General features: G+C 33.5%; 2 protein-coding genes across 2 annotated transcripts in view; both read right to left on the reverse strand.

The window, feature by feature from the left end:
* On the reverse strand, positions 1-4,605 carry LOC116139154. Its single transcript, XM_031424824.1, has 10 exons — positions 4,452-4,605; positions 4,147-4,257; positions 3,886-3,984; positions 3,691-3,801; positions 3,301-3,604; positions 2,701-2,799; positions 2,061-2,162; positions 1,217-1,318; positions 864-1,003; positions 1-644 (listed from the first exon to the last, which is right to left on the reverse strand). The coding sequence occupies exons 1-10, from the start codon at positions 4,590-4,592 to the stop codon at positions 111-113; spliced, it is 1,743 nt and encodes a 580-aa protein (XP_031280684.1). The 5' UTR covers positions 4,593-4,605; the 3' UTR covers positions 1-110.
* A 1,950-nt stretch (positions 4,606-6,555) lies between these two features.
* LOC116139078 (disease resistance protein RPP2B-like) overlaps positions 6,556-13,875 on the reverse strand; it is a 40,745-nt gene continuing 33,425 nt past the window's right edge. Inside the window, exon 7 of the mRNA XM_031424759.1 lies at positions 6,556-6,709. The gene's annotated coding sequence lies outside the window, so the exon portion shown is untranslated. The remainder of the gene's footprint in view (positions 6,710-13,875) is intronic.

Here is a 13,875-nt window from a genome sequence, read left to right on the forward strand (position 1 = left end):
TTATTGTAAATACAAATTAAAAGTTCAACTGATAAACTGGCTGACTAAACATTTAAATGCGCACAAAGCAAGAAGACTTATATGTTTATACTCAAACGCTAAGAGTGCTGCTATATGGGTAAAAATCTCAAAGCTGCTTCAAAATCCTCTAATTTGATGGTAAGCAATTCATCACTCTCCACACAATCATTAGTAATCCTAAAATCCAAATTCCCCTTACCATTGTTTAGCATTATATCCACTAAAACCCCATTCATTTTCATACGCTGCACTTTTGTTGTCTCTTTCTGGATCAGCTCTGCAATGGCATTTTTACTACAAGAAGAATGTAATTTGAACCCATATAACAAGTTATCCTCCGTTTGATTACTCATCTTGATATGGAGAAGATTAGCTAGTTCTTCACAACTCAAATCTTTAAACTTAAAAATGTTAGTAATCCTTCTGCTGAAACCTTCATTAGAAGATATTACACGTTGCATTGGTTCATTGTAGCCAGCAAATATGACTAAAACTTTTCCACTGTCCATACAAGACATGATCTCTTCAAAGGCTTCTAACCCAAAGTCGCCAACACATCTCTCCCACGGGATCAGTCGATATGCTTCATCCACAAAAAGAATACCTCCCTCAGCTTCTTTGATCTATGCATGAAATTATTATTTTTTCTTGTTAAAATAAACCATAAAATATAAAATATGTTTCTAAGATATTATGCATTTTGAAACATAAAAGGTAACGATACATCTAATGGCTATAAAAGAGTTTAGTCACATCAGTTTGTATATAAGAATTTGTATATTTAGTTTGTATATTTAACCGGAATTATGCAAACATAGGATATGAAAAGCAAAGTATTGTACCTTTTCCCTAGTCTTTGGCCCAGTCTGACCAATATATTCACCAACTAAATCTGCCCTTTGAACTTCTTTTACATTAGGGGTACGTAAAATTCCCACACTATGGAGTAGTCTTCCAAGGATTCGAGCCACCATGGTCTTACCTAATATCCAGCATTAAAAAAAAACTAAATAAATAATTTGGTATTTGAGAAAACAAAATATTATGTTAGGAGTAATATTAATTTGCATACGCTTTTTTTTAGAAAATAATTGAGAAAGTACACAAGTTCTATTTAAAACAAACAGAAAGGACAAATCCATTTAAAGAATGTTAGATTTAACTCAAGGAAAGCTAAAGTAAGCAGCAATTTTACCTGTTCCAGGATTTCCTAGAAATGCCATGTGAGGAAGTCTTCTGGTGCCAACTTCAAGCAATGGCGGTGGCAGTACAAGCCCAGGATGAGGCAGTGCCCTCCCTGGTATTTAAAATGAATAAGGAACAATACAAACTATTCCTTAGGCCCTTAATACTTTATAAAATTACTAATTACCCCCAAACTAGTTAATCCCAAAAACAAGTTAAAAGAAAATTTACCTAATCTAATATTTAAACCTATAAAAAAAATTAAATGAAATGTTAGATTATATTTAAGTCCACAATATACAAATTTAGTTGCCCAATATAATAATTAATCCAAAAAATAAACTAAATAAAATTTTAGATTATAAATAAAAATTATACAAGCTTCATAAATTAAGGCTTTGATATAGGACAAATTCTTCATTACGTTATGAATCCTATTCTGCTTAGTTTCGTTAATTTAATTTACCTTTAGAAAATAATATATTTTTTTTTTATAAGTTTTCTTATGTTAGTATCATTTCTTTTATTTGCTTCACCATGTATTAGAAAAACTATAATTGTATTGAACCAAACAAATTATTTATCATTATCAAAAAATTTAAAATATATTATTTTTGAATTTTGTCCTCTTACTTAAAATCCTAGTTCTACCACTGAATTTCAGTCTAAGGGTCCTGTGCCGCTCATTCACAAGAATGCCCTTTGCCCATTTTATTTGGATTATAGAGTCTATAGATATATTTTTTATTTTTTTTATTTTAATGAAGAGTTTTTATAAACAATAGTCCCTCAAATCTAAAACTCTAGATGCACCGCCACCCTCAAGGAAAGATGAAAGTAATCAACAATATTACCTGTTATAGGATTTCCTGGAAATGCCATGTGAGGAAGTTTACCAGTGCCAAAATTCATCATTGGCGAAGCCAATGGAGGCCTAGGATAGGGTAGCACCATTCCTGGGATTTAAAACCAATATATATATATATAGAGAGAGAGAGAGAGAGAGAGAGAGAGAGAGAGATCGTTATATTAGACCCTCAATACTTTATAAAATTATTAATTACCCTTAAAATAATTAAACCCAAAAACATGCTAAATGAAAATTTTACTAAATCCAATTTTTAAGCCTAAAAAAAAAATTTGAATAAAATGTTAGACTATGATTAAACCCATCATCTAGAAATTTATATACCCAATCCCCCTTTCCCATTTAATATGGATTATAAAGTCTATGGATATATTTTTTTTAATCAATGTTTTTAAACCCGACCCGAGACTTGACTTGGTTAAGGGATCTCGGGTTAAGAGGTCCAATCGGTCCAACCGACGAGTCATACTGATGACTTCAACCTAAAACCCTAGTATAAAATTTAACAGACATACCCCTGAGAAATTCATTAGTCCCTATAGGTTTAAAATCTTGTAAACACACTCCTACATATTTCCAATTAATAACCCCCCCAATTCAGTGCACTCAAATTCAAGAACACATACCGTCCTCTTCTTCATCGTCAAAATCGTCGTCAAACTCATCGTCAAAATCATCCTCATCCATCATATCGTCTTCATCTTCGTCTCTTCGGCAAGGCATGGCTGATAATTTGTTGTGAGTTAGAGTGAGCAGAGTTAATAAGGGTTTGGTTTGATTGAAGATTTGTGTGAAATAAAGAAGAAAGAAAAAAACCCTAGGTTTGATTGTGTTGCGGACGATGGTTGACCATCGGCGGGTGCGCTTGGCCGAAGATGGTTGGGGTGTCAGGTGGGTGCAACAGTGTCAGAATCAAGTCAATGATGGTAGGGATTTTGGTAACCCGGTTTAGCCACTAGGCCGGTTGAACCTATGGTTCAACACTGTTTCGTTGGTTCAGCCGCGTGTCAACCTGGTCTAATGGCTGAAACCTAATTTAGGGTGTCCTCGGACCGAAGAAGGGACTGATGAAACTGGCCAATCTGGTCCAGGTTTCAAAACACTGGTTTTAATTTGAATGATGGACTCTATAAGTTTTTATAAACAACAGTCTCTCAGATAAAAAACTCTAGATGCACCGGTGCCCTCAAGGAAAGATCTAAAGATTATGCAGCAATAATTTTTACCTGTTCGAGGATTTCCTTGAAATGATATGCGAGGAGGTCTTTCAGTGCCGACTAGCAGTCCAAGGGCCTTGCGCCTCTCATCCACAACAAAGCTCTTTGCCCATTTCCGAAGTTGCATCTTGAGTTCATCCAGACCCACAATATTTGATAGTTCTTTATCAAGAGCATCCATCTTTTCTTTTTGCTTGCTACATGCTTCAAGTACCTTTTTCTTTCGTTGCTCTTCTTGATGAGAGAGAAATACATCATGCAACTTCCCACTTTCTTGGATTTTTGAAAGATGATCTAGAACAGTCATGCCCTCCTGCGATCAAAGTTACTTAAATTACTGATATTTAGCAATAAATATATATTTATTTGTTATTTTAGAATACATATTAAAATCCGTACATCATCTGTAGCATTATAATCTGCATTATTCTCGAGCAATGTCTTGACAATTGAACAGTCTTTAGTTCGAACTGAGTGGAAAATCGAAAGTTTTAGTGGTGTCACTCCATACTGCATGTGAAAATGGGAAATAAATTGAATAAAAATACATCACTATCACATTTTTCAGGAAAAAGTTTCACAATTAAAAAACACCTCAGTTTGAGCATCAACAAGAGCACCATGAGCAAGAAGTAATCGTGCAGTTCCATTGCACCCATTCTTGGCAGCTAAATGCAATGGAGTTTCTCCACACTGCAAAAATCAACAGATCAACATATAATACATGGTTTCTCAAGTAACCTGGTTTTTCTTTTTCTCTTTTTTCTAAGCAGTCATATTTTTACTAGCATATTTTTTGGCTTTACAGTGCTTAGATTTCTCTCCGGAAAATTAATAAAACTAAATTTCACTTACCATATTTTTCGCCTCCAAGTCAACTTTATCATCTCCTCTCCATTCAAGCAGAAATTTCACTATTTCTGTGTTGTTGTTACCAGCAGAAAGATGAAGGGGTGTCTCCAACATCTGCACTTAAACCAAAGTGAATACACAAATTAGAAGATAAACACACTCAGCTTTTGCAAAGAAATAATTTTTGTTCCCTTTTTAATTTGTCCAAAACCCTGTAAACAATCAAGTGACAAAATCTAATTCTTTCAAGTGGATATATGTTCATTAATTAAAAAAAAATAATACTAAAAGAAAAAAAATAATCTTACAATTGCATTTCTTTCGTTGATAAGAGATGGATCCTTTTGAAGTAGCTTCTGAAACCCATTAATTTCCCCCGACTGAGCACTATCATGAATGGTTATATGTTTCCTAGATCTTGATGATTGTTTACCCAGACAATTTTCCATGTCTATTTGTCTTCTCTCTTGAAGATTAAGGAGATCAAAGAGAACAAAATAAAACAAAGAAGAGACTTGGAATGTTCACTGAACTAATGAAATAAAGCTTCCCTTCTTCCCTTTTCATAAGCATCTATATGCTCATTTATTTTGCTTTACTAATGACAAAACATGTTCAACGTCAGCATGGAATCTTCAATGGAGTCTCGTTGGCTTTCATTTACTCTTTCCTTCACGCTCACCAATAATATATATTTATTTATTTTGCTGCTTTTGCTTTTTGTCTTTCTAAAACCGAGCGCTGGAATGCCGCAGGCCCACAGCTTCCCGTTCTGAAAAAGGAGCCGACCGTGCGCGCTATATTTTTTTATGGTTATTTGATATAGAATTTATGCACTTTTTTTTTAAACAAGAAATACCAAAATCTTATGAAAATGTGTGGTAAAAATAAATTAAGATATTTTCGAAAAAGGTTTTAGGATATAATCCTTAAAATGAATATAAAATAATAAAATAATTCAAAGTCGTTCTCACAATTTTCTACTAATTTCAGTTTGAAAATAATATTTTTAATCAAATGAACACTCAATGTTTAAAAAATGTATCAATGATACTCTATTGCGTTATCTAATGGATCATCGAAGTTAAAAATTTTTTATGATAGGTACCCATTTGTCTTAATTCTGCTATATTGTTGTCAGGTTTACAAAGATATTTTTATTTTATTTTATATAAAAACAAAGTTACCATTTAATCCTAACACTTTCTTATAAGACCTAAGTTACATTTTTACTCATTTTCCACAAATGGCAACATGATAGATTTAGAGTGAAGGTGTATCCATGGACCATGCTAAAGTTTTCAAACTTAAAGAATCTATTTGAAAATGCAAAGATGAAAATACGTTCGGTATATTTGTCTGAAAATACAAAGAATGAAATAAAAAATACGAAATTTATTACTTCTAAAACTGATAAAACCTTTTTAAATTACCATTTATTTTGTGTTGTCTTAAAGAGCTTGTTTTAAATATGTAATTATTAATTTTTGTTTACAATATTGTGTTAAAAATCTTAATTTGATTAGAAAATTTCTGGTTTAGTAACAAATAAAATATGGAAAGAGAAATGAACTAATAATTTTTTAATCTAATACCCCAGTGAAGGTAAAAGTGGGCAATTAATCTTTTAATTTATTGTTGTTTCATTGTAATGATAATAGGGGTAAAAAAAAAGATATTTAAGGGTGTTTTTGTCTTTTGCATGATTTCAACACATTTTAGTAACAAATTTTAATTTCATGGAGGTAAATTTCGCTATTCTAAAAATTCTGGATTAAAAGTCACTCACCGCTCTCATTAAATATATACAGTTGGATGCACTAGACTAGTGAGTTTATCACCATCTACCCCGATCTAGTATATTATAATTAGATTATTAAATATTAAACTATCGAGTTTAGTATAATCACATAATATGTTCAGAGAAAAACCCTCGTCATTTCATCATCTTTCTTGTTTCTTAATTGCACAGCTTTGGCTTATGCTTCAGAGTGGCGATTTTATTAAACAGTTTTTCTCACATTGATGAAATCTTGTTTCAGTCATTGGAGATGTGAGAGGAAGAGGCCTCATGATGGGGGTAAAATTAGTAACTGATAGGAACGAAGCTGCAGTCTTGTTTGAGAAACTCTGAGGTATAATTGACTCTCCTCTTAAGAGAAGAACTCTTAATCTCTCAATTTTTCTTAACTTCATTCCGAGTAGGATCAACTGTTTGTGATAATCAATTAAGCAAACACACCACAAGAAACAAAAGCAGCATCAGAAGGCAAAAGCATCAGGAAAATCCCAGAATAAATCTGCAGTGTTTCAAATAGAAGAGAACAACCAAATAATATCAGTTTCACCACGTTGAAGTACAACAGATAAAGCATCTGGCAGTAACGATCACGTAGCTATAGCGCTCATCTAACATATCTAATTAAATTGTATTCTGCCATAATAACCAGATTCCAAGGAAGAAAATCCAGAAAATAATTACAAAATGACAGCCATCCGAATGTATGTGTCCACGCCCCAAGTTACCAGCCAAATCATTTGCGCACGTGCCAGAGTCAAGCCAAGCCTGAAAGCAAACTGAATAGCATGAAAAAGGGCCACCTCAATAAGTCTGGAATAAAGAACTGCAGAGCATAGTGCATGAATATAAATTGCTGAAAGCCAGCGCGCTTAGTAGCTTCAGAGGGCAACAAAAAGTAAGCCTTCTCCAGAAACCATTAAAAACTATAATGCAGGACACTACCACAACTATAAGTTCAAAGATTTGGCATATCCTGAAACAAGAAACCCTAGAAATGATGGAGTACATTTCCTCTGTGCTGAATTTGCACAAGCATCAGCCATCATTCTACCATTGAAGGGACATAAGGACATAACAGGGAATCCTATCAACTTGTTCCAACGTACTATAATAAGCTCATGGGTTTTTACTTACATCACCTTTTCCGTAAGAAGATTTCAACCTCCAAGTTTCACTCAGTGCAACTCCTATGAAATGTACTGTAAAATACAATAAAAATTTACATCAATAATAGAAATAAAAACACGGTCCTATGTTATTTTTACATGTGAATAAATAATGCAAGATCATTTTCCATGCATTATGACTTGAGTTCATTGTATAATCATTTTAAAAAAATAAAAAGTCATAATCATGTGAGATTTATTAATTATGCCTCCCAATTCTGTTCTTAATTATTAATAACAATTGGACGATTTACGTGGGTTATAAACCAACCTAAAAATATAGGACATGTTTAATGCTTCACCTATAAATCATATTAGAACCCACATGGAAATAATTTAGGAATAAACATAAGCAACTATTAAAGGATAATTTTTAAAAGGTTTAACATGTCAAAAATTAAAAAAGATTTTTTTTTTGGTCGTTGAAGTATGAGGAAAATTTATAGATTAAATAACAAGATGACACCTAGTCAAGGGAACGTAATGAGTCTTACTCCTAATTATATCTACCAAACATGAATTAAAACTGAAAATGCATGGCAAAGAGTAATACATAGCTGCAGATAACGAGGCTTAATAGAGTAAGAGAATTATCCAACACTGCTAAAAAGAGTTGAATAGAAGATTTAACATGTAATGATTTCATAAAATAAATAAATTAAATTCAATGTTTGAGTCCACTTACCTAATTGTAGAAGAAAGAACGCATAGCTATGAGAATGATTCTTACTAGTTATCAGCATACACGTTAAGGCACAAAAAGTCCATACAAACAAGGCTTGAAAAAATATATATATGTAATAATTTTTTTTTTCTTTTTTTGGACATTTAATTTAATGCAACTTACTAGGGAATTGTCACTTGTTGCTTGTATAATTCTGAATGTGGGGAATATCTATCTAAAGTTTCACCTAATCTCTTGTAATCATCTATTTTTCTATGTCGCGGTCAGAAACCTAGACAGCAGCTCAAACAGTCATCATCAGAGCAATTTATAGCATTCAATCTCTGCTCTCTGTCCACTCCTACATCTCTTCTCAAATCATTATCTTTGGCGTACAACAACTTGACTCCATACTTTTTCACCTTGCAGAATTGTATGTCTTTCCTCCTTGGATGCACAACAAAAATCTGAATGGACCCTTCAATATTCAAACTGAGTGTAAGCAATTAAAAGGACATGATACTGTAATCACTATTCAAATTGGGTAATTGACTTTATATTCCACTATTTGATTGCTACTTTCATTTTTTTTTCCTACAAGTTGCCTTACCTTCTTCTGTTTTAATGTTTTCATTTGTTCGCATCAGCAAAACATGGCTGGCCTGAAACTTAAAATACTCTCAATCATAATTCGTAAGGGTTCGGTGAGAGTAACTTAAATATTTTACTTAAACTATTCATACAATTGATCCTTATCATCCATTGATCTTCTTTAAAAATTCAATTTGCCACTCCCTCCTCTACCCACCTTGCACCCATGTTCCAACCCATCACAATTCATATTGTCTCTACCATCTGGAGGTTACTTGATCTTTCTTCGAAAATTCAATTTGCCATAATCCTATTATTTTATTTTATAATATGATTAGTTCGCTAATCATATTCTTATGAATATTGGACAGATTCATACAGAGAATTCACACAGCAAAAACATTACTAGTTGACTGAAATATTCAAATCTCATCACAATATGAAATAAATCCGAAAATCTATTGAATCATCATTTTTAAGACAAAACAGAGTTTATTTAACATCTGCTAATAATTGACCGGCCAGTCAGGATTTGAAAAACTCTAAAAATATTACGATCCTATCATCTGCTTGACTTCAAGTGTGATTTTTACTTAAAAGTATTGATCCCTAGTACAGTTCCTCGCTAGCAATTGATTTTACGACGCCTATTCATGTAACTACAATATTCATTCACTGATTTATCTATGTGGATTCAAAAAAAGGGTCGGATTCAGTGAAATTATTTACTAAAAACTAAGAATTAGACAGTGCGGATTCAACATTAACAACAAAAAATCAATAAAAAAAACAAATTAAATAAAGAATTAATCGATCAAAGGCAATAACAGTAAATAATGGGGTTTTACATACCAAGTCTTCTCCTTCACTCTGGCTCTTTCTCACAGATTGCGCATGTGAAGAATTAGGATTTGATAATGCAATCAACAACAACAAAAATTTACCGCGAAACAACAGTGCCTAAACCCCATGTCCCGCGCTCTTCAATGCCTTCTCTCTAGCTCCTAAACGACACACGAGAGCAGTTCAATTAGAGTAAAACTTGAGATTCCACCTCACTGATTCGAACGAAGAGGAGCTTTAAGCAGCAGGAGTTTCACCTGACCATGTCACGTGTGCATCACGTATAATGATGTGTTAAATAACATTTTAGTGCATGTTTGGTTTAATATTTTTATCCCTATTTTGGATCCTATTCTCCAAATAGCGTTTGGTACAATATTATAAAAATATTATCTTATTTTTTTAATTATTTTTAACCCCATAAGGTTATTAATTTCACTAAATACCCCCTAAAAAAAAGTTTAAAAATTAACAAAAACACCCCCATCAACCCAACTTGTCAGATTCCAGCAACCACCGTCGGTGATAGCCGGAATCTATACAACGGCCTAACTTCCGACCAGAAATGGCTGGAAGTTCACCGCTGTGGCCTTTTCCGGCCAGATCCACCACAGATCTGGCCGTCAGCAATGGCCAAAGAAATGGCTGTCGTTGATCGAAAACGACGGCCACATCTTTGGCCATCGTTGACGGCCAAAGATGGCCCTCGTTTGGCCTTTTTCGACCGTTGACAGCCATAACGGACCGTAGATCTGGCCTTTTCCGGCCAGATCCATGATGGATCTGGCCGGAAAAGGCCATAACGACGTGTTACGGCATAGATCCGACAAGTCTGTGCCGTAACAAAATTTTCCGGCCAGATTCCGATGGTGGTGGCCGGAATCTGATGCTGCAAGTAGTGGGGGTGTTTTTATCATTTTATATGTTAGGGTCTTTAGTTAAATTAGTAAACCTAAGGGCTTTTTTACAAATTTTTAAAATTTACCTCGTAATACTCCCATATCTAATAACCCAATACTATCCCTAAAATCCTATCCAAAATACTAAACCAAACGCACCCTTAGTCTCCCAGTTTTGGGGAAAATTTAATAGGTCCTAAGGTTCTAAGAAGTGATACTTTTGTTTAATAAATAATAATAACAAAAAATATGGTCACACAAAAAGAGGTGATCACACATAACAAAAACGAACTGATATGTTCAACCAGACACAAGAAAAGAATTTACAAACAAGCAAGGACTAACTGAAATAATTTTTCAGAACCCGCTTTGATATCAATTGTAAGTTTTAAAGAGGTTACCAAGTGATTAAAACTTACGTTGAATGGGTTACTTATTCAATTTAATGCAAATGAGTTGAGAATAATTGAATTAAAACATACGTAAAAATAAGTAAAGAACACACTCACTTTTACATGGTTTGGCATCAAGCCTATATCCATGTGACCACTTTCAGAAGAAGCAATTCACTATGAAATACTTATGAGTTCAAATACAAAGCAAGATAACCATAGTAGTAAAACACTCCCTGTTTTCTAAACAGTGATTCAATCTTCTTTGGTTGAACGTCAAGCCATCACAATAAGCTTCACATGCATAATCATCGTTATGTTGAAGAAGAGTTCTTCTCAAGGTTCAACAATGAAGATAGGACAGTAGCTTACACTCAAGCTCTTCTCACAAAGGAAAAACAACAACCTAAGATCTAACATAAAGATAAGTGATGAGGGTAATTTAAAGTCTACCAAAGCATAGAAGAAATCTTAACAAAAACAAGAACCTCGGAGAATATTCAAAGAGGCAGAACAATGTAATATGGTTTCTTATCAAACAATATAAAACGGGAGAATATAAAGGATCAACATGTTAAAGGATGGGGGACAAAAAGGTTAAACTTTAACTTTTATGTCTTTCTTTTTTCACAAGACATTTTAGGACCATAAACAAGAGAAATATTCCTTTTCTTATTCAGCAAATAAACAAGAGACAAGTGTAAAGAATAAGTCAGAGAATCAATCAAGGAATAATTTTGTCCAGAAGACAAACAAATACGTGAAGTGTGATTTGAAGAAAAATATCTACCAGAAACGATATGAACACTCATAGGCAAAGGTACTCACACTTGTAAAGGTGATTACCTTTAGAAGTGTGTGCACAATGGATCATAAGATGACAAAAACACTAACATATATGTGTGTGTGTGTGTGTGTGTGTGTGTGTGTGTGTGTGTGTGTGTGTGTGTTCTTATATAAATTTTATGAGAATTAAGCTTAAATACCACTAGATTCATTTGCAAAACATCATTTCAGTTTAATAATAATGAATCCAATGCTATATGATCTTGCGGTGGTGGGCAGAAAATGGCTTCCATGTGCTTGCAGCTGTGGTTGGCCCAAATCTGAGTTCTCAGTGACGCTTCCCGCGACTATCAATGGTGTGTGTATATATATAGCATGAACCGTACTAAGTTGACATGCCCTTACTACAGGTCCATTCACTGCGGTCAGGGCAACAACATGTTCTTATTTTTGTTGCTTAAAAGAGAGGTGATAGATGAATAAAATATTCTTAATAATTTATGAATATAACTTATCATTATTAAAAGTTATCATAAAAATATAACATCCAGTTTATTTAATGTAAATAGCTAAATTATTGAATAACATTAAATCTGATTTGAATGATATAATTTATTTATTTATTAGTTATAATTAAAATTAAAATATATTATTAGTTAATAATAGTAATATCAAAACATAAGAGCTTATATATAATTAATTTTTTTTTTTTAAATTAGTTATTATTATGAAATGTGAATATTGAGTATCATATGAAAGGAAAGAAAGAGAGAGATAAACTTAATGCTTCTTCAGGTAGAATCCAAAAATTTGCATTTCTCTGAATATTGAGTAGAGCATCTGTCAAATCTGGGAGTCCATGTAATTTCAGTTTGAAACGATGAAGCTAATGCTCTCGAACAGAGCCCACATACTTAGGCATCGACTTGGTAAACCTGATAATGCTTCAAGTGAGGTGCAACCCTATGCCTCTATTGTTAGCAACTGCTGTGGAAGCTCCGGTAAGGATTTAAGCTTCTCGCAATTGCTTAAATCAAGCCTAAACAAGCAAGAGACGTCTTTGATGCTCACTGGTAGGCTCTCAAAATTGTTTCGGCCCAGATATAAAATATGTAGTGGGCGTATTCGGCCAAGATCGTTAGGTAACACTTCGATACAACAGTCAGTCAGATCTAGTTTCCACAAGCAGCAGCTCGTGAAAAGATACACTAGGAAATTCAGCACCTCCAGATTCCTACATCTAGAGAAAGATAAAATTGCAAGTTTTTTCGCACATGTTATAGATGATGGTAATTCTCTTATAGGAATTCCCTCGACTTCAAGTATCTCCAATGCTTTTAAATTTCCCAAGCTTTTAGGCAATCTGTCAAGTTTTGAACAATCCGAACGAGAGAGAGATTGAAGTGATTTCAACTCACAAATATTATCCGGTTGACTTTCAAGCCTTGAACAGTTTTTAAAAGTCAATGTTTCTAGTCTAAATAGGTGCCCTAATGATGTCAATTCTTTGATTGCAGTTCCATCTAAATACAACCATTTTTTTGTACCTGTACGAGGGATATATGGAACCGTTCTGAGATTTGAACAATTGGAAAGAACAACTTTTGAGATTTCAACTGACAAATACTGTTTGGGAGACGCTCTAACTTTGAACAACTTTCAAGATCCAGTTGTTTTAGTCTATAAAGATGCTTTAATGATGGCAATTCTCTTATTGCAGTTCCATCTATATAAAACAGTTCTACTGCACTGGGATATAGGGAACTGTTTTGAGATTTGAACAATTGGAGAGAATAACTTCTCGAAGAGATTTCAACTCGCAAGTACTCTCTGGTAGACTCAGTAGCCTTGAACAATCCTTAAGATTCAATATTTCTAATCTGGAAAAATCCTTTAATGGCGGCAATTCATTTATTACAATTCCATCTACATATAACTCTTCTACTGTACAAGGGATATATGAAACTGCTTTCAGATTTGAGCAATTAGACAGAATAAGTTTCCGAAGAGATTTCCAATGACTGGTGATTGATAGCCTGTTCAAGATTTTTCATTCTCATAGATTTAGGAGAAGCTCTGATGCAAATTTGTACAACCTTCCAGAATCAAGCTCTCAAGATTTTGGATAAGTGAGAGATCTGACATTTTGCGTAGATGTTTGAAGTAACTGAGGTCAATATGTTTCAAATTAACAAGATTCTGCTTCTGTAACAAAAAATAAAATTAAAAGAACATAAATAACATACAAATATTTATAATTTAAAGACAAAATGAAAAATAAAAGTTAACATATACCTGGTCACCATTCCAAAGTTATTTCAACTTTGCTGGAACGCATGTAGAGTACAACAAGGTTCTTTGGATTAAAATTTGGTGGCAATGAATTGGCAGAATATCCATGCCAGCAAAGGTACCATAGCTCAGAGAAATCAGATTTAAGGACTTCGAAACCATGTACCTTTTTATCATGCCCGCAGCCATATACTTCCAAGAATCTTAGTTTATGCATCTTCTTGAAAGCTTTAGGATTTAAATGTAGTTGTCATACTTCAGACATATCCAAGCGCATGCCTCGAATAGCTCTGGTCCC

Source organism: Pistacia vera, unplaced genomic scaffold (genome assembly GCF_008641045.1).
Source record: "Pistacia vera cultivar Batoury unplaced genomic scaffold, PisVer_v2 Contig347, whole genome shotgun sequence".
Classification (NCBI taxonomy): Eukaryota; Viridiplantae; Streptophyta; class Magnoliopsida; order Sapindales; family Anacardiaceae; genus Pistacia; species Pistacia vera.

Bases quoted from the DNA above. Each gene is read 5' to 3' on its own strand.
- LOC116139154 (XM_031424824.1), bottom strand. From the start codon at position 4,592: ATGGAAAATTGTCTGGGTAAACAATCATCAAGATCTAGGAAACATATA. The intron at 3,802-3,885 runs GTGTTTTTTAAT...TTTCACATGCAG, and splicing joins TTGTTGATGCTCAAACTGAG to TATGGAGTGACACCACTAAA. The intron at 1,319-2,060 runs GTAATATTGTTG...TTTAAATACCAG, and splicing joins TCCAGGAAATCCTATAACAG to GGAGGGCACTGCCTCATCCT.